Source organism: Osmerus mordax, chromosome 19 (assembly GCF_038355195.1).
Source record: "Osmerus mordax isolate fOsmMor3 chromosome 19, fOsmMor3.pri, whole genome shotgun sequence".
NCBI lineage: Eukaryota > Metazoa > Chordata > Actinopteri > Osmeriformes > Osmeridae > Osmerus > Osmerus mordax.
In genome coordinates, this window is record NC_090068.1 from 1,083,858 (window position 1) to 1,104,063 (window position 20,206).

Genomic DNA, 20,206 nt, shown 5'->3' on the forward strand with positions numbered 1-20,206 from the left:
TTATACTAACTACTCTTTTTGGTGTAGGCCTAATTATAATATAACAACCATGATTATGTGTCATTTAGATTAACTACCTGAACAAAACCAAAAATATTTCAAAATATCCACTCGACTCGCAGCATTTAATTTCCCTTTACTATAAGAGTCTGCTAAATGAGTAAATGTAAATATAAAGTGTAGGCAAACGGCAAACGTAATGGTAAATTATTCCAAGTGAAAAAGAAACTTTATTGAAAACTTTTCATATTTTACATTTTCAACTTTGTATCAGCATCTTTCCAAACTCACTTTCATTGGTAGGGTTTCAGCATACGTCATCTTCAGACGACAGAAAAAATGGCGGCGTTTGCTGGAGAGTGCTGGCGAAATGAGCTGCCAAATCATGACATTTTTGCTAAATTACGAGAAAACCTCGGGTCTGAACCAAAAGCTAACCACAAGAGGACAGCTAAAAATCTAATATTTTGTTTGAACGGAGATTTATTCTTATGGAATGATGCAGACAGCGTTTTTTACACAACCAACTTGAGGCAGCTCAACACAGAGCAGAGTTCGGACAGCGCGAAATATCAGGTAATGTAGATAACAAACTGTCTGGCTAGATTTGATGTTGTTTTTGTAAGCATATAACACATTCATTTCAGAGCATAGGATAGACCACCAATAACAAATATTCGCTGCACTGTGGCCAGGCTTGCTACATTTTATATAGGCTACTAATGTTCTCCCCTCCTTAACTTACATAGACTCTACTCAGCATCAACCCGCCGCGGTTCGAAGTCTGTCAGGTCCTGCTCAGTCCAACACAGTATCATGTTGCACTCATTGGACAGCGAGGTGTCACGGTTCTGGAACTACCGCAACGATGGGGCAAAAAGTCTGAGTTCGAGGGTGGAAGAAATAAAATCAACTGCAAGTAAGTAGCTAGAAGTAATCTATCAAACAACGTACTTTTTTTATTTTGTTTTTTACAATAAAGCTTTTTAATGGAATTATTGTCATGAAACCTAGCTCTAGAAGTAAAAGCCAAAAGGTAAGCAAACCACTGACTGAGGATTTCCACCAGGATCTCTCTAATAATGCCAGGAATCTCTGTCCTTGTATTTGTGAGAACGCGTCATTTTTGTATACAGTGTGTAGGCCTATGTTGAATGGAATTTTAGGGCAGCGAGTTTCCCATGATTATCTAAAGAACAGGGCACTCCTATTTTGCAGGTGTTCATTTTATAATCCAACAGAGTGCAGTGCCTCGATTGACGTTGTTTGGATAAGCATTTAGACATTTCCCCCCCAAAAAAATTCTGCCAGTTTTGTTCTCTTCGCTCTCTCAACTCTCGGTCATGTTGAGTTTACTGAGCTGCACTATAAGATAGGTCTCGCAAGCCGAAACTATTTGTGTATAGTGAGAAAACAGGCATCCGACAGAAACAATATTATTCATGTCAGTGCAATACAGAAAATCCTAAACTATTTTACTGATTAAATACAGGCGCTAACTAAAAATATAAAAAATTTAATGGATGGTTTATTTCAGTTGGTATAGCTTGAAGGTTATTAGGTCCAATTAGTTTGCAGTGCTGACTGCTAGCGTAGCGGTTGTTAGTACTCCTTGTGCGTTGTGTCTTATGTCACCATTAGGCCGTAAGGTGAACCCTGTTATCGTTTCAACCCGCTCCTTCTGGCATCTACACAATCTTTAGCTCATAAAAAAGAACGAGTCCTGCTAAGCAACCAAAAGAAGTTTGTCGCTGAAATTCCAGTCGATTGTCGATGCGTCTATGTTTTATGCAGAACTTTCTTTCAGAGCGTAATAGGATTTTGGTGGCACGGTTCGACACGTGATCGTTCTACACCAATAAGGTAGCTGCTTTTTGTCTACATGGATGGATATGGTTGTCAAATAGAGGATGGGACCTTGCACGTTAGTGTTTCCTCTATGTTTATTTTGCCTTGGCGGCCCACCACGACTACATTTCTGCCGCCATGGTATCAGAAATAGGGCTGTACAAAATTTTAGGACGTCTATGTGATTGTTAGAGTGCATGTCGGAGAATAGCACGGATACGCGCTTCACACCGCAGTTGAGATTGTGCGTCTTTGAGAAGTCGTATAGCTAACTTGTCAGTTAATTTAAGCTTGTTATTGTATTAGTCTGTAGTTCTTGCTAATTTAAATTAAGTTAACTGGTGATCTTCGTTGTTTGTATTATTCCCCTGCTGTTGATTCGATAGCGATTGCTGCCTTTGCTTACGTTTGTATTTTCGGTGCATTACTATGCAGAAGTAGTTTTAATTAATAAATAGTGGGTTTATTGTTATTATTTGCTACAGAATGCTTAGCCTATCAAGCTCAAATGAAGCAGACAGTGTACATGCTTTTGAGTACCTTAATCGATAGGCTAGGCTAGGCTACTGACCAACTATGAATTATTTATACGTCAATTGATAATTGGCAGCATTTATGATTTATGCCATTTAGAACATACTTTATGAGTGGAAGGTCTCTAAATAGCCTAACCTTATTGCTTTAGGGGAAATAGTACGAAGATATGTGCAATATTACATTAGTTATTAAACTAGGCTATTACATTAACCTGGGGGGGGGGGGACAGACTTATGTCGTTGTAACATTCATTCATTCATTCTTCCACAAATGAAAACACTGATCAACCATAAAAACAATCGTTATGAAAAATATGATATATAAAACTGTACAAAACAGAATAAGGAATAACAGATTAAGGACACTCAGTCCTCACTGTCAGTGTCAGGACAGTTATCTTCCAGTTCCTCAGTTTCTTTTGTGTTGGCACAATTACAACAACGACATAAGTCTGTGCAACACAGTCCTGCAGAAAAACATCTGCCTGTCTCACACGCACTTTTGCAGCCGCAGTGTATCACATGCAAAACACTGTCAGGGGCCGAATTTCTGTTACGTGCAAGGTCCCAACCTCTATTTGCCAAACATATCCATCCATGTTGACTAAAAGCAGCTACCTTATTGGTGTAGAACGATCACGTGTCGAACCGTGCCACCAAAATCCTATTACGCTCTGAAGAAACTAGTTCTGCATAAAACATAAACGCAACGATAATTGACTGGAAATTCAGCGACAAACTTTTTTTTGGTAGCGTAGCACGACTCGTTCTTTTTTATGAGCTAAAGATTGTGTAGATGCCAGACTGTGGAGCAGGAATCATTTTCTAAAAGACTTTTCGTGGTTCACCTTGCAGCCTACATTCATAGTTTTCAGTCACGTGACATCCGCGGTGACCTGGAGGGCAGAAATCTGCTGGCATAGCGGCTCACACCGTTGAGACGCAGCAAAAGCCGGCAAATTTACTTCCCACGTTTTTTTGGATCACCTCTTAGCTAAAGAAAAGGCAAGATATGGACACAAACTGCAAGTGTTGGGCCCTTGCGATCCATATACAGCACCCGCTGCCGTATTTCTGCCCCTAAAACCGCAAGGTTTTTATATATGTGATGACTGTGATATCATTAATGTAAACTAGCTAACCCCTCTCTTTCTAAGACAACAGCAAACGGAAATTCAACTTTTCCTTTAATCTTTACTTATTACAACCTCAATTCCAAAAAAGTTGGGATGCTGTAAAAAACGTAAATAAAAACGAAGGATCAAATGAGAATGAAAAATCAGTCTTCAACACAAGTCTCACACATTGTCTTTGTTTTACATTCAGTTGAATATCGGTGTAAAGGGATTTCCAAATCATGTAATTCCACATGCATTTTGAGTTTAGTTGTGTCTAACACAACAACCAAACTATTTAGCTAACTAGCTAACTTTAAGTCACTACAACCGCTGCAGTTGGTTGCCTTGATACACAACAAACTATGTCAAACCGATTACATAAAAATTTGTTTTATGGCAAAAAATACCATAATTAATATACCTGTATATTCTTAGCTGCAAATATGTGTATATTTGGGCGGCTGGCATTGTTTGCCTCCTCTCTGGGTTTTCTTTATCGGACGAAATTCTAAAGAAACACAGCCCAGGCTTGTTTCCTCTTCCATTACTGCATCCGATAGAATGACAAATATCCGGCATTTTGGCAACACAAAAGCAACAGACCCAAAGCAAATGTATGCCTTTATAATGGGTGGCGGGCAGCGGAAAGCCTTTTTTGCCCTCCAAGGGGGCGTGCCCCTTGGAACGTAAACTATGAATTGTATGCAACAGATGTGGTCTTGAAAGCTCTGTCAGGCTTTTCTGGACCGTGTTCATCCCTCACCGTGAATCGAACCCGCCATCTCTGACTTCCCAAGCGCCACCACTACCAGCGAAAAGCTAGCCCTTCGTTGACGCGGGTGGCCTGCAACATTAGCATAACATAGAATCAGCTGCTTTCAAATGGTTACCTTTATGGATGAAATGCAGTCTAGCTAACATAATGTCAATATAAACTGGATACTTTTAGTATAGATCAGTGAATTTTGTTACATAAATTAATGTATTTACTGATGTCAAAACTACCTGTACATTGTAAATGTGCACAAAAGTCTCAACACCAAATCAACATTATAATCGCCAGATTGCATGGGCTCTATTCCTACCACTTCAGCCTCCTTGGTCGGTTTCTTAAGGCATGAATATAGCGACAGGAACAATGTTCGCACAAATTTAGTCTCCTCAGTCAGTTGGCGTGGCTTATTTATGAGAATGCATACAGAAATACAATACTATTTTACAGCATTGCATAGCACAAAGGAAAAAATACAAAAGTTGATATAAATATAGCAAACACCCCTTAGGCTACATAATCATTTGCATGAATGTACTTTTTCCACATTTTGTTATGTTACAGCTAGGGCTGGGCGGTATGGCCTAAAATGTATATCACGGTATAATTCTGAAGCACTGACGGTAACGTTATATATCACAGTTATCTTTACATTTCACGACAATGCAATCCACACCACTAATCTAACGCATTGGACGGATTTGGATTGGGCAACACCTCGTTCACACCAAACATTGAAAATTGAATGCATTACGGTCCATTTGTTTCAATAGAAAGCAATCCACACTGCTCCACTCTGGCAAATCTACTGCACTCGGACATTTTTGGATGCGGTACGGCAGGTGTGCCGCATGCATAGAATTTTTCCAACTTTTGCAGTGCTTTGCCATGGAAGAAGAGCTACTATGTATGTATGTGTATGTATGTTTATGGCAGGGCTCTTCAATTAGTTTGGAGCTGGGGCCGGTTCTTGAAACTGAGGCAAAGTCAGGGGCCGGAGGATATGAGTAATCACGGTAACAAATAAAGAAATTACAACAACATACTGAAGGAGTCAATATATTCTATTTTGTAAGTGCATATAACAACATATGCCCAAGAGGCCGTATAGGCCCAAGGATTCAAAAATCAAACCAGGTGAGCAATAACCAAGCCATATTAACAGACAATTGGAGAAAATGCAATTAACTAACATAAATGGAAGACTAAGGGCAAAATAAACAAAATAACAGAATTTATGTTAATTGCTGAAATCTATTTAAAATGTTTACTTAATATGAATTATATAAAAAAAACTTGGTTTGAATGCATGATTCAACTACTCAAATACTTCACTTGTTTCATGGATGAATCAGCATTTTTGAACGAAACTCCTGAATTAACGATTCAATGACTAAATGTTCCCCAATGACAAAACATTTTTTTAAGTTATTATACCATGGTCTGGGTGAATACTCGATTCTGATTGGCTGCAGCCAATCAGCCAAGTAGTTCCAGCAAAACTGTTCACTGTTCTAAATTATTGAGCTGGCTACATTGTATGAGCAAAGAACATCTTTCCTTGGTATGAGCCTGTACAAAGTGTCTTAAATAAGTAACAATAACATCAGGGACGCAGTCAAAACCTCCGTTTACAATTTTGAGAAACTTTACCAAGCTAACATGTAATTACAACAATGAGTGACTTCAATATTTCTTTTAACCTGTTTGGAAAATGTTACTTTTCTGAATTTACTGTGTCAACCGCTCATCTCACATCCCATTCGATTCACCTCGCTAGTCAACCTAGCTCTACTTCAGACATGCTGCGGCCAACACATACATATCTTGATTTGATTTGGGGACAATGACATGGCTAGATTGCTGGTTAGTCTTGTTGTTAAACATACTGTCAAATTATAATGACTGTTTGGAGAATATGTCAACTTTGATGCGATCTCACATCCATTTGCTATTCAACCCGCTACACATGCTGCGGCCGTACTGTAGCCTAGTAGGCTACTAGCTAGTATATGGCCAATACCTTGTTCGTGAAAACCTTGATATTGATTTGGGGACAATGACATGTCTTGTTAGCTAGCTAGTCTTCTTGTCAAACATATTGTCAAATTATATTTACGGTTTGTGAACCGTACACAATGTTCTTGTCTATGAATCTTGCTAGCATAACTTAGCTTTCTGGCTAATAGCTCAGTCCTCCGCTGCACGTAATCGGGCGGGGCCACCTACAGGACGGGGCCCATGGGCTGGAGCCCAGTCAAGCCCAATGGTAAATCCGGCCCTGAGTGTTTCTGTTGTTTGTTTTCTTGTCATAGTCACGAACTGAATGAGGTTACCGGAACACACTCCGGGGGCCAGTCCAAAGCTGCTCGGGGGAGGATTCGGCCCGCGGGCCGCCTATTGAAGAGCCCTGGTTTATGGGATCCCAATAAAACTTAGTTCAATATTTGTCTGTAAACGTCATAAACGTTGTGTCATATAAAACCGAACGGTAAAGCCGGAAAACGATACTCTACTCTCAGTGCAATTCTGGTTATGAGGATACGGAAGATTGCTTGCGATTTTTACGTAGATTTATTGTGATATTTGCGTTAAAGTTACGTGCGGTAATTCTATGCCAGGAGTGCGGTACAGTGAAAATCCGTATCATTCGCCAAATTCATACTGGTATATTTCTATACCGTTCATACCGCCCACCCCTAGTTACAGCCTTATTCCAAAATGACTTCCCCTCAAAATTCTACACACAATACCCCATGATGTCAAAGTGAAAACATTTTGTTGAATATTTTTGATATATTTGCAAAAATTAAGAACGAAAATATAACATGTACATTAGTGTTGCACAGTATACTGGTACTGTTCCAAGGTACTGGCTTTTTAGGAACAGTACGATACTGGCATTAAGAAAAAACTGTACTTTTATGCTCTGAAACATGCAGTTGAATCACAGCGATAAAAGCTGCAGGCTACTGTGTCAAGAAAACGGACATGCGTGTCATCACGTGTGTTATCTTATAGTCAGAGCCGTCGCAGGGGTGGTGTAAGGCCCTGTGCGAACTTAACATGCGAGGCCTTGCTTATTGACATACACCGTGATGCATGCGCAAGAATCACACACTCCTTCCTCCTCGCACTCTCACAGGACGTGCACAAACGCAGAAGCCTGGTAACGAACATGCATTTGAATCAGGTGAAATGAATTGAAAAAGGAGTTGTTCTTTTTAATGAACGAGATTCAAAGAACCGAGTCCGTAATATGATCCAAACTTCCCATCACTACGGACCACTAATCTCCGCTCAGCCAGGGCAGAGGATCATCCAGTTAGCGCAAGAGAAATTGTACATTTAACTAGCTAGCTAACGTTAAGTTAGCTATATATTTGTTGAAATTAATATTCACAATGTAATGTTTGTGATGTTGATGGCCAATTAATTATTATCATTTAATTCATTGTGATTTTTTTTCTCCAGCTAGTTTAGTAACTTTGGCTAGAGCTAGAGCTAGAACTACACTACTCAAGCTAGTTAGACTAGCAAACTCAGTGAATATAGCAGTAACGTAACTTCTGTAAATAAAATAAATTCCAACAACGTTTACTTAAGATAGGTATAAATATATGTTAATATTCTTGATTGTATTTTCAGATGAGTTTGTTAGATAAAATCTTTCCTCCCAGAAGAGAAAGATGCGATGGGGTCAGAGTCTATTTATGCCCCAAAATGTTAAAGGAATTTTGACCCGCCGATGCTGCTGAATTTTTGTATAATTTTTCTATAATTCCAGAAATATGTGTCACCGAGATTATTGCTGGCACTGTGCTCTATCCATAATTCCAGTGTGTGTGCCACCAATTTGATCACGGGCACTGTGCATAGTTCAAGTAATCTGAATTTGTGTGTTTCACTGGCATCTTAATCACCGACTGCATCACAGGCACTGGGCACTAGTTATTCAAGATCACTTTAAGTCTGTAGAACATCCTGTAGAGTTCCTATTTAGATATGGTTAGTGACTGTATTTCAGTTTTGTTTCCTCATATCTCTAAGCTTGATGTTCATGAAGTAGAAAGTAAGAGAGCAGCTTCCAAAAATAGTTTAAAGGAGGACCGGAGAAGTAGGAAAACTAATGTCTACTAGCACAAGTGAGTTTTTACTTTATTTTGTGTGTGTGTCAGGACTATCCCTGTTGCGGAGCGTTTCTTCACCAGCTTGGCGTCAGTGACCCTGCGGCAGGCGACCTGGTACCCCAGTGAGACGGAAGAGCCTCACCTGGTGCTGCTCACCTCTGACAACACCGTCAGGTTGGTCCACAGTACCACTATCAAGTATTCATCCACAGCATTTCAATAGTTTCCATCTTATTCACGTAAAATTATGGGTTTTGGATTCTTTATCGTTGAGTTGTAGCTGTGGTGTTAGTAAGCACGCCTATTTCCAGAACTGTAGTTTTCAGTTGTTAATGAACTGAAATTAACTCAATAGTTGTTATTTTCTGTGTGTATGTATCTGTAGGTTTTATGGGTTGAAAGAGCCTCATACTCCTTCCAAAGTTCTCTCTGTGTCTCAGTCGGAGGATGACAGCAGCGTTCACACTCGGGGGTGAGACAACTGGCTATTTTAGAATCTTACCCTGACAGAATTCTGGGTTATGAAGTCTCTCTACCACTTACTCCAATTCCAACTGGGATGATTGCCCAATCTCCTCTACCCTCCCCCTCGTCCATCCAACAGGCGCTCCTATGCAGCGTCTCTGGGAGAGATTGCCGTGGCGTTCGACTTTGGGCCGGTGTCTGGCACCCCTCGCCACATCTCAGGCCAGCGCTCTAAGGAGAACATGCTGATTTTCCCCCTCTACATCCTCTATGAGAACGGAGAGACCTACATGAGCTATACCAGCCTCACACACAGGTAAAAACGTGTCACCTGTAGTGCTGTCAAATTAGAATTGAAATAAATAAATACAAATTGCACATTCATGCATTCAAATTTTAAGTGTGAAAGTGAGGACTCGGAGTTGGAGAGGATCTTATGACAAAATGGCAAATTGTCATTCTGAAACTGACACACTCAAGAGGGAGTCAGGTGGCTGAGTGGTTTGGGAATTGGGCTAGTAATCCGAAGGTTGCTGGTTTGATTCCCGGCTGTGCAAAATTACGTTGTGTCCTTGGGCAAGGCACTTCACCCTTCTTGCCTCGGGGAGAATGTCCCTATACTTACTGTAAGTCGCTCTGGATAAGAGCGTCTACTAAATGACTAAATGTAAATGTAAGAAAACTCTTTGGGATGAGAAGACTGCATGTGTAAAAACTTGATGTTATGGAGTGATAACAGCGTTTCTTACAGTACTTACAAAATACGTTAAAAAAAAAATATATATATATTTCTTTATTTTTTACCGCTGCTATATCACTCCATAACATCAAACTTGAGAACACACATGCAGTCGTTTCTTCCCGAATGGGAGTTTCGGAATGTTAGTTTTCCGTTTTGTCTAAACATAGCCTAATACATTATGCTGTCTGTTGAAGCGTGCTTTCTTATATTACTGATGCACATTTGGGAAATTATATTAGATTTATGAAAGGTTGTTTAAAAACTATATGCACTTTAAACAAAGTAATTCCATTTAAATAAAAAATGCGATGCTTGATTTGGCAGGGCCTATATTTGCTCATGCGCTTGCTTGTGGGCTTAGGAAGCAATACAGTACTTTCCCTCCCCCCCCCCTTTAAAGTAATGTCTTAAGAATTTGAATATGACTATTATTTAAGAAATTCGAATAGCACACAGGGATCAACACACTCCACTGTAGCTTCTCCAAGGTGTGGTATTAATATTCATGCAGCTTAGCCTCCAACCAAATGCTCCTATCAGGCATTTTAAACAAGATCATATACAGTCTCTACTATTTAATGCGGCTTTGCACACCTCTTTATTTATTCGTGGACTTGTGTTTTTATGTTATTGAATGCGAGTCTTTCATGGTTGTTTCATGCTGTTTGTGACCAGATACAATTTCCTATCATTATGTGATAGACAATAAAGTTGTTTGAATGGAATTTAATTTCCATTTAGATATAGGTGACAAGAAGTTGTACCGGTCTGTTTATTTGGTCTCCAATCGTCATTTTCTATCAGTGGCAACAGTTTCAGCAAGCCTGTGGGCCCACTGCCCATGTACCCAGCAGCGGAGGATAACTACGGCTACGACGCCTGCGCCGTGCTCTGCCTGCCCTGCGTCCCCAACATCCTGGTGATAGCCACTGAGACGGGCACGCTCTACCACTGTGTGGTGTTGGAGGCTGAGGAGGAGGACGAGGAGGTGGGGGTGAGCTAGAAACCACTCGAACCACCACAAATAAACTTTGTTCTCTCTCGCTCTCTCTCTCCCCGCACCATGTTTACCAATGCAGTTTCCCTCCCTCTCTCCCCTTTTATCTTTCTCTCTCCTTCTTTCCCTCCTTCTCTACGTTTCTTTCTCTCTCTCCCTCTCTACCACACTCTTTCCCCCCCCCTGCTCTCTCTCCCCTCCCTCTCACTCTGACCATCTCTCCCCCACGCCCTCTTTTTCTCCTTCTCCCCCCCCCCCCACTGTCTCTTGGGCTGCGCCTGTATGGACAGGCTGTGGAGAGGTGGGTCCGTGGAGTGGATGCGGTCCCGTCCCTTTATGTGTTTGAGTGTGTGGAGCTGGAGCTCACCCTCAGACTGGCTGCTGGTGAGGAAGAGGACGAGCCAACCGACTCTGACTTCACCTGCCCAATCAGACTGCACAGAGGTGAGAGGAGGGGCAGGAGCAACTGTTTAACACCAGCTTGGAGATAGAACTTATTGGAAAGATGGAAATTACTCATGGCGTGCTTAGTCATTTCAAGTTTTCCTACGCGATAGAATGTTCCCTGATCAATGCTTGTCTTCTGTTTCAGACCCGCTGTGCCAGCACAGATATCATTGCACACACGAGGCAGGGGTGCACAGTGTGGGCCTCACCTGGTTCAACAAACTCCACAAGTTCCTTCAGTCCGGTGAGTAGGGGGCCAGGAAAGGTTGACTTGGTTTCAAAGTTGGGTTGTTTATTGTGTACAGGATGCTACTTGAACTGCTTCTAACCGTTCAGTTCTGTTCCATAAAGGCTGCTCAAAAACGGATTAAAGTCCTAAACTTGAATTAAACTAACAAGTCAGTCAGGGCTAAAGCGTTTCAATAAAGGCCAATTCTAGTTCACGCAATCCCACTAATTCAAGTCAGATTCAAGAAGTAAAGATAATTGCGGGTGCACCCCATTCTTTAGCAGCCGAGTGGTAGAATAAAGATCATATCAATCCAACACGGCAAAATGCAATGTTCCCAACCACGTGACTTCTTCCCAAAAGAACGTTCTCTTTAAGCCCCATGCTATGCCAGCTCATCCACCACTTCATTAAAATAAAATGATACGCCATGATTGACATGAACAATTGGCTACGTAGGTCGAGGTACTTTTTTTATAGACCTTTACTTCATTGATTAAAAAAACATACACCCTCTAAACACATCTAGATAGATTTTTTGGACATTGTTTTAAATAAATACTATTAACCAATACATTATCCAGTAGCCTAACTTTTTAACATGTTTTTTGTGTCGGGTAATTGGAGGAAAGATGTATGGATTTAGGTTCATTTTGCAATTGTAGGCTACTGTTAACTATTAGCTATGATAATTATACTGGGATCATTTAGAATGAGATATGTAGCATCAGCCTAAACATCACAAACTACCATATAGCCAAAAGTTTAAAGTAGGCTATGTAGGTTAGTATCGTTCTGAAATCATTGTTCATCATTGTTTAATGCATACATTTTTTATTTTTTGTAGATTTTCAATAAATGTACATATTGAACTGATAGTGGTGTAAAAAAGAAAAAAAAACCTTACCCCAGACAGTTGTTGTTGTACCCCATCATTGTTTTATCTTTGGGTCAGTGTTACGTGTAACGTCTGGTTAAGCAACAACACACGCTAAGTGTGTTAGCCTGCCCCAGACCAGGGCTGCGTTTCCCGATACCGATGGATCTTAGCAACGATCGAGCAAAATAACGAAACCATCATGATTTATTTAGTGCGTTTCCCAAACATGCTCGTAGGGAGCAGGCTAATCTAAGCGCTTTCAAGAGACACTTTAGCTACGATGGCTTTGTTAACGGGCCGTAAAACTAAGATCCGTCGTACAATGAATTCTACGATCAATTTAGGCTTACGATACTTTCAGGGAACGCAGCCCAGGTTAATTTCGCAGCATAAGTTGCCATAATAGCTGAGTTTGAACTACATTGAGCTGGCTTTATGGAACCGAATGAATTAAATGAGTTCGACTAACTGACATAAGCCTGGCTTATTCGGTAAACTCGCTTTATGGAACAGGGCCCAGGTCTCCCATTGGAGTCGACATGATTCAAACTGCTCCCTGTCTGTGTCCCGTTCCAGATGAGGAGGATAAGGATAGTCTCCAGGAGCTGGCCTCAGAGCACCGCTGCATCGTGGAGCACATACTCTGCACCCGGCCGCTCACTACCAGGTAGAGCCAGCTCCAGGGCTCCACGTCACTCGACTCCTCCCCCGAGATATATATGTTCGAAGTTGGGTTGTTCTTGTCATGTGCTGCAACATGTCACCTCGATAATGATGGAGTCTGTATCTCGCTCTTTGCTTTCCCTTCCCTCACTCTCTCCTTCGCTCCATCCCTCTCCTGTCATCCTCCTGCTCCCTCCATCCTTTGTCCCTCCCTCTCTTTCCTGTCATCTTCCTGCCCCCTTCCTTCCTCCCTTGTCATTCTCCTGCCCCCTCCTCTCTCTCTGTTCTCCTTCTTTTCCTCCCTTTCCTGTCATCTTGCTCCCTCTTCCCTTTCTCCTGTCATCCTCCTGCCCCCTTCCTCCCTCTACTGTCATCCTCCTGCCCCCTCCTTCTCTTTCTCTCCTCTCTCACTCTCACTTCTCCCTCTCACATCATCCTCTTGCCTCAGCATGTCAGCCCCAGTGCGTGGTTTCTGGATTGTGTCTGACCTGTCTCTGGGAGCCACCATGGTCTGCATCACCAGCACTTATGAGTGTCTTCTGCTGCCATTGCTGTACGGTTTGACAAAACGCACACAAAACAAGTTCTATTTGAATGTAGTCAATCCTTGACTAAATTGACAGTTGTGTACCACAAAGTTATATTTGGCTGTCCTTAACTGAATGTATTGAATCGACTCTCATGGCAGTTGAACATTCTTTATTCATTGAGGCTCAAATAAGTCGCTGGTTAAGTGTTAGTGTGCGTACGCGTGTGTATGTTTTCAGGAATTCCATTCGCCCCCCCTCGCCCCCCCTACTCTGCTCCCAGTTAGGGATGGATTTGGCCAGCTCCCCTTTGCGGGGATTGGCCGACGACTCCTTTGAACAGCACATCCGCAGCATCCTGGCCCGTAGCTCCACCAATCCCCTAATGCTGAGGTGTGATAACCAGGAAGTACCGCGACACACACCACACACATCGCCAACACAACTTCAATGACTTAGTGCTGTTTGTTATTACAACCCCAATTCCCAAAAAGTTGGGACGCTGTGTAAAATACAATACAAAAACAGGATACAATGATTTGCAAATCTCATAAACTTATATTTTATTCACAATAGAACATAGGAAACATATCACATGTTTAAACTAATGAAATGTACCATTTTAAGTAACAAATAAGGTAATTTTGAATTTGATGGCAGCAACATGTCTCAAAAAAGTTGGGACAAGGCCATGTTTACCACAGTGTAGCATCCCCTCTTCTTTCAACAACAGTCTGTATATGTCTGGGAACATTGCATCTGCAGAGAAAGTTTTGCATCCGTGGAGAACGCTTTGCACCCGTAGAGAAAGTTGTGCTTTTGTAAAAAGGTTTTGCATCCGTAGAAATAGATAAGCATCCGTAAAAAAGTGTGGCATTATGCTAAATATTTTGGACCAACACTTTTCTACGGATGCAAAACGATTTCTACGGATGCCAAATATTATTTACCCTAATTTGACTCCATAGAGGTAGGCCTGGTTCGTCGTACGAAGAAGCCTGCAATTTTAAAGATCCTCTAAAGTGGACCTGAAAACGAGTTTTAAGTTTGCCACACCACAGAATAATGTGTTATTAACTATCCATCCAAATTTGAATGAAAAAATAACACCGACAAGTATGTTAAATTAGGCTTTGAAATCGTGAAAATAATCAGCAGTCTTCTCTGCTTTAGACTGGGGGGGGCGTGTCGCCTGAAGGAGCTGAAGCTCCGCCCCTCGCTGCCTAGTGCCTACCTCCGACCCAGATAATGGACGCTACGTCAAGCCGAACAAAACCGTATAGAATTAGAATTTATTTGTTCAATGAGTGAAACATACAGATGCATATAAATGAAATGTTCCCCTGAGCTGTAACAGTAAAAATGGACACCAGAGACAGCAGACAGTGAGCTCCCAACTAGGCTACTTCTACCACATTAGCTACCATTTCACCAAAATACCATCATTCTACACTGAGTAGCCTAATATCAATTTACCGGTTTGCATTAACTCATAGCAGAGATACCTCTGGAAAAGTTATTTAGTATAATTATAACAAGCACACAGAACAGAGTGATGAACCGCTGGCGGCGGTGGATTGTCCAGGTGCGACCGGAGGAGGAACGGCCGGGAGGGCGATGCTTGGTACGGCTCCGCGCTGCAAGAGAAGCCGTGTGTCCGCAAACCCCGTCTGTCTCTGGTCCATGTTAAAACTATCCGCCGTGAAATGGTCACTGCATTTAGTCATTTGGCAGACTCTCTTATCCACTGTAGAGGCGGCTGTTGGAGTTTATCCGAAGCTTTCCATTAGCGTGGCTCTTTACACAATCAATCCACCTATGTTTCCTTTCCTCATCAATAGGGAAATTAAATAGTGTTGCAGCGCAGCTCAAGTTTTTGCATCCAGGGAAGATGCAGTTGCAGGTGGAGGGAGACATCCTGAAGCTATCTAGCTAACTAGCTGATGTAGGCTACAATAACAGTGCAGCAGTCAGTGATCTGACGTAGATGGGTCGAAATGACGTAGATGGGTAACTTTTTGGCCCCGCCCATTAAAACCTGATCTGAAAACGTAAGAGAAACTGTTCTACGGTCTAACTACACGTTTCGGTGCGACAAAGTTTTAACGCTTTGCACATGCTTTTAGGAACTCATTTCACACGTATATAATGTACTGAGAAACAAATCATGGAATTAACTTTGCAGGATCTTTAAGTAGTTTTTCGTTCCATTTGGCTGTGTACAATGCGAGAGAAAATCACGTGCAATCGTCAAACGTATAGCTATGAGACAATCACGTGTAAACGAAACTAACCTTGATAAGGAATCATTACGCCTATCATAATAATTTCAGATACTTCGAGCTAACAGTTGACAGGTTGTTCTAGTAGTATTTATAGAATTTAGATAATTTAGAATAATTATCTTACCTCGATGCGACAAGTTGATTGTCGGCTATCCAAATGCCAGATGAGCATCTTCCCCCCCCAAAATGTTTTCTTTTCCCCGGATAAAGAATGTTGTAGAATGTTTGGCGACCGATGATAGCGCAATGACATTCAACCACCGCCAGATGCCGCTGTTCTGACACATCACACGATTCGGAGGCATATCACATATTTAAAGCTTGTAAAAATTGATTCTTTTCAAATTCATGGAACATTTGTTTTTTGTTTTTTTCATGCGTTCGGCAGAGAAGGGAGACTGGCGTTGGTCACGGTTTGGAATGAAAGGGAGAAAACAGGACAGAGTAACACGGCGGATATACATTTTGTTTTGTTTTTTGACGACGATGTAGAGAAGGCGGCAGGCGTGTGCTGGAAAGTGCTGCAGGGAAACCCTTTATGTACTGTAGATGATGAGATATTCAAAGTCTTCACAATTTTACGTTGAGGAACATTATTCTGAATTGGTTCCACAATATGTAGATGCAGGTTTACCTCTCTAAGATACTCTTTTCATACCCAATCAGGTTACTGACCTGTTTGCAATTAACCTAGTTAGTTGCAAAATGTTCCTCCAGCTGTTTAATTTTAGCAACACTTTTTCCAGCCTTTTATTACCCCCTTCCCAACTTTTTTGAGACGTGTTGCGGCCATCAAATTCCAAATTACCTTATTTTTTTCTTAAAATTGTACATTTCCTAAGTTTAAACATTTAATATGTTTTCAGTTATCTATTGTGAATGACTTATGAGTTTACGAGATTTTCAAATGATTGCATTCTGTTTTAATTTACATTTTACACAGCGTCCCAACTTCTTGGGAATTGGGATTGTGTACTGCCTTCCCTATATAATTAATGGATGAAAGCAATTATTCAGATAAATGCATTGCACAGGAGTCCCACTATGTCTCTAGCATTAAAACACCCATCTCTCCCTCTATACCCGCACCCTGAAGCATGTAGTAAACCGAGTGTGGGGTTTCCAATTTAGTTTAGTCTACAGCTCTACTCCATGCTCTGCTCTCTAATACTTGTGTGTTTGTGTCAGGGCGGGCGATAAGGACACGTTGTCCCCCCCCCCAGAGTGTCTCCAGCTTCTCAGCAGAGCCACACAGGTGTTCAGAGAAGAGTACATTCTTAAACAGGACATGGCCCGGGAGGAGATGCAGAGAAGGTCGCCATCTCTCACACACATACATTGTTCCTGGATATGGTGTGTGGACGAAGGCTTGTTGTTTTTTTGGCTGACAGTCCGTTCTCCTACAGGGTGAAACTCCTGACGGGACAGAAGAACAAGCAGCAGGAGGACCTGGCACTGTGCACAGAGGAGAGGTACGCACGGACAGAAACTCACGCTTACCACTGCCCTACCTTTGGGAGGGCGGTTCGACTGGTTTCATTGTATTGCATGCACTTGATGAAAGGGCACAAAGGTAGCGTGGGGCTGATGTGGCCCAGGTCTGCTCCAGAGAAAGACCTTCCCAAGGCCCCTACAGCAATTGTGCTTCTGTCCCAAGAAGACATCACCAGATCTTGAAGGACTGAAATTCTTTGTGTCTATTCCAATATGTAATGATGGTATTCAATGACACAAATCTGTGTTCTAGAAAGAGTGGTCTGGAGTCGCAGAGGTCCGATTAATATCAGCTTTAATGCAGCAGTTGGAAATCAACAAGTACAGAGCTCTGGGGTTGTCTACGTTTCCCTACCCGCAACAGAGTTTGGGCTGGTTCACGAAGTCCAACTGGCTATCTGTCCCTCCCCAGCATATATTTATACAGTGCAATTTAAACAGAAAGATGAAAAGAGGGTTGAGATTTTTCTCTCGTGCATCAGGGAGTTGTTCTTGCCTACGCGTCCCACCTGCTCGGGTGCCGTCTCCACCCAGTTTCAAGGTTGTTTCTGAAAATGAAGAGATAGACACAAAGAACAGCCTGCTTCCCACACTGTGGTCGAAACTCAATGTTTAAGCCTGAGCACACTTCTCAGTTCATAAGACAGAACTTTAATAAGCACAATGCATAACTTTACTAAGCACAATATATTCTTTAATCTTAACTCACATTGCCCTTTTCCCCCATTTTTCCATATTTGACAGAGAGAGGTGAAGTTAAAATACAGGGTGAAGCACTGCATGATGAGCCAGAGCAGACAGATGTGCAGACAGGGAAATGCCACCTAACTACGGGATAACACTTGAACAATGCAATGTGACACAGTGCCTTTTTCCAAGACCTGCTGTCACTCTAGTATATTCAAAAGCAGCTAGGCTTCTGTTCCAAAGGATAACGACAGAAAATGATCACTAGTTCTGAAATAGACAATTGTTTCCTGCAATCTATAACCACTATGATCATGTTATTGAAAATAACTCATAATGCTACTTCAAGCTAAACATTAGCACATTGTGAGAGAGTATCTAGGATGAGCACACAAGAGTAATGGATGTATTCCCAACATGGTGCTTTGTTAGGAAGAGCCTGCGAGAGGCAGCAGAGCATCTGGCCGACAAGTACGAAGACGCCAAGTACCGCCAGGAGGCCATCATGAACAGGTAATGCCTCACACAACGTGGATTTAAAGTCTGCCTTCCATTTTCATGGGACTGCACTCTTTGATGCTAACAAACTCCCTTCCTGCAGTCCCTTGATACTTGTGTTAAAAAACTGAGGATAAAAATAAAGAAAAAATTCCCCCTGATCTTGCTGAAAGCCTATGTTGTCGCCCCCCCCCCTCCAGGGTGAAGCAGGTGTTGGGGAGCATGAGGAGTCAGCTGCCCGTCCTGTCAGACAGTGAGAAGGACATGAAGAAGGAGCTGCAGACTATCAACGACCAGCTACGACACCTGGGAAACGGCATCAAACAGGTGAGGGGCTTGGGAGCGAGACCCCAGGGCGCTGTCACCGGAGATTTGACAGGTATGGGTGATGGTGGGGGTGTCAACAGTGAGAAGCCAGCCTAGTTGATGGAAGAAGTGTAATATATAATCGCCAAGGGGGTCGTTTTGTGTGATGGAAAGAGAAAAAAAATTCTCACTTTGTACCAGCCGATTTACATCATTGCTTTCTGTAATGACCCGAGTTGACTTGGTGTCTCTAGGTGAACATGAAGATGGACTACCAAAAGAAGCAGATGGATAAAGGCGTGTCTCCAGCCAGAGCTACTGTCTCCCTCAACGTTCACCAGAGGAAGTGTGTCCAGGGTGTCATCAAAGAACAGTAAGTATTGGCACAGTGGAAACTCTAGTTGGCACAAACATCAGATTGCCTTAACCCATGTCATCATATGGATGGTCTATTGTATTTTAATTGTCATGTCACATTTTTTAAGTTTAGTCTTTAAGTAACTTTGTTGAACTCTGGGGAATCCTACCAAACATGGGAAGGTTGTGTAAGTTGTGTGAATGTTATTCTCTCTTCTTTTACTTTCCAGGGGAGAGCACATAGCTGAAATGATGAAACAGATCAAGGACATCAAGAACCAGTTCAGTTTTTGAGACTGAAAGACTGCTCATCCATTTTACAGCCCAGACACCCCACTAAAATAAGAGTCCTGAACCACTTTTATAAATGCATTCCATCTACGCAAATTGCTTGTGCCATCATATTCAACTCTTTGACATTTTTTTTAAAAGTTAAAGACTAGTCTTAACCTACATACAGGGCAGGATGTCATGATTGGAATGTTAAGTTGTCATGCTGGGTTGTCATGCTGGGTATTTTGTATGCATCAATATAAGGTTTTTTATTCAACATTTGTGTCCTGGCTAATAAATGAAAATGTATGTGTTGTTTTGCATTGGGTTATCATTAATTTGCAATAATCCAATTTGGTGGACTACAGAGTAATCATTATCAGGCTGGTCTCAGGTCATATCCATCAGACTGGTCTCAGGTCAGATCCATCAGGCTGGTCTCAGGTCAGACCCATCAGGCTGGTTTCAGTTCAGATCTACCAGACTGGTCTCAGGTCAGATCTTACAGGCTGGTCTCAGGTCAGATCTATCAGACTGGTCTCAGATAAGATATAAAAGGCTGGTCTTTCAGGCTGGTCTCAGATCAGATCTAACAGGCTGGTCTCAGGTCAGATATAACAGGCTGGTCTCAGGTCAGATCTACCAGACTGGTCTCAGATCAGATCTAACAGGCTGGTCTATCAGGCTGGTCCAGGTCAGATTTAACAGGCTGGATTCAGATCAGGTATAACAGGTTGGTGTCAGATCAGATCTAACAGGCTAGTCTCATATCAGGTCTAACAGGCTGGTCTCAGGTCTGATAGATTTGAGCCTTATGACAGGTCAAACTAACTCAAATCAACTGTATTTCATCCTATCCACATACTACTGACAAGATTTTAGCTTCAGAATCAGTTTTAGAGACTCTTTATTTTTATTGCTTTAAAGTGCTTTTCAGCTCCTGAATATGATT

General features: G+C 41.9%; 1 protein-coding gene across 1 annotated transcript; it reads left to right on the plus strand.

Annotated features, from left to right (window-relative positions):
• Positions 1–339: 339 nt before the first annotated feature.
• nup88 (nucleoporin 88) lies at positions 340–19,570 on the plus strand. Its single transcript, XM_067257043.1, has 17 exons — positions 340–576; positions 750–919; positions 8,453–8,578; positions 8,790–8,876; positions 9,009–9,185; positions 10,416–10,605; positions 10,899–11,052; positions 11,201–11,299; positions 12,741–12,831; positions 13,276–13,380; positions 13,595–13,747; positions 16,828–16,953; positions 17,046–17,111; positions 18,253–18,333; positions 18,519–18,645; positions 18,879–18,997; positions 19,212–19,570. Exons 1-17 carry the CDS (start codon positions 340–342, stop codon positions 19,273–19,275), a joined length of 2,172 nt encoding a protein of 723 aa, XP_067113144.1. The 3' UTR covers positions 19,276–19,570.
• Positions 19,571–20,206: the final 636 nt, after the last annotated feature.

What these genes read in the sequence shown, in the direction of transcription:
- nup88 (XM_067257043.1), top strand. Translation starts at nt 340, where the DNA reads ATGGCGGCGTTTGCTGGAGAGTGCTGGCGAAATGAGCTGCCAAATCAT. An exon ending in CCCAATCAGACTGCACAGAG is followed by an intron (nt 11,053 to 11,200) that starts GTGAGAGGAGGG and finishes CTTCTGTTTCAG; the next exon opens with ACCCGCTGTGCCAGCACAGA. An exon ending in CGGGAGGAGATGCAGAGAAG is followed by an intron (nt 16,954 to 17,045) that starts GTCGCCATCTCT and finishes GTTCTCCTACAG; the next exon opens with GGTGAAACTCCTGACGGGAC.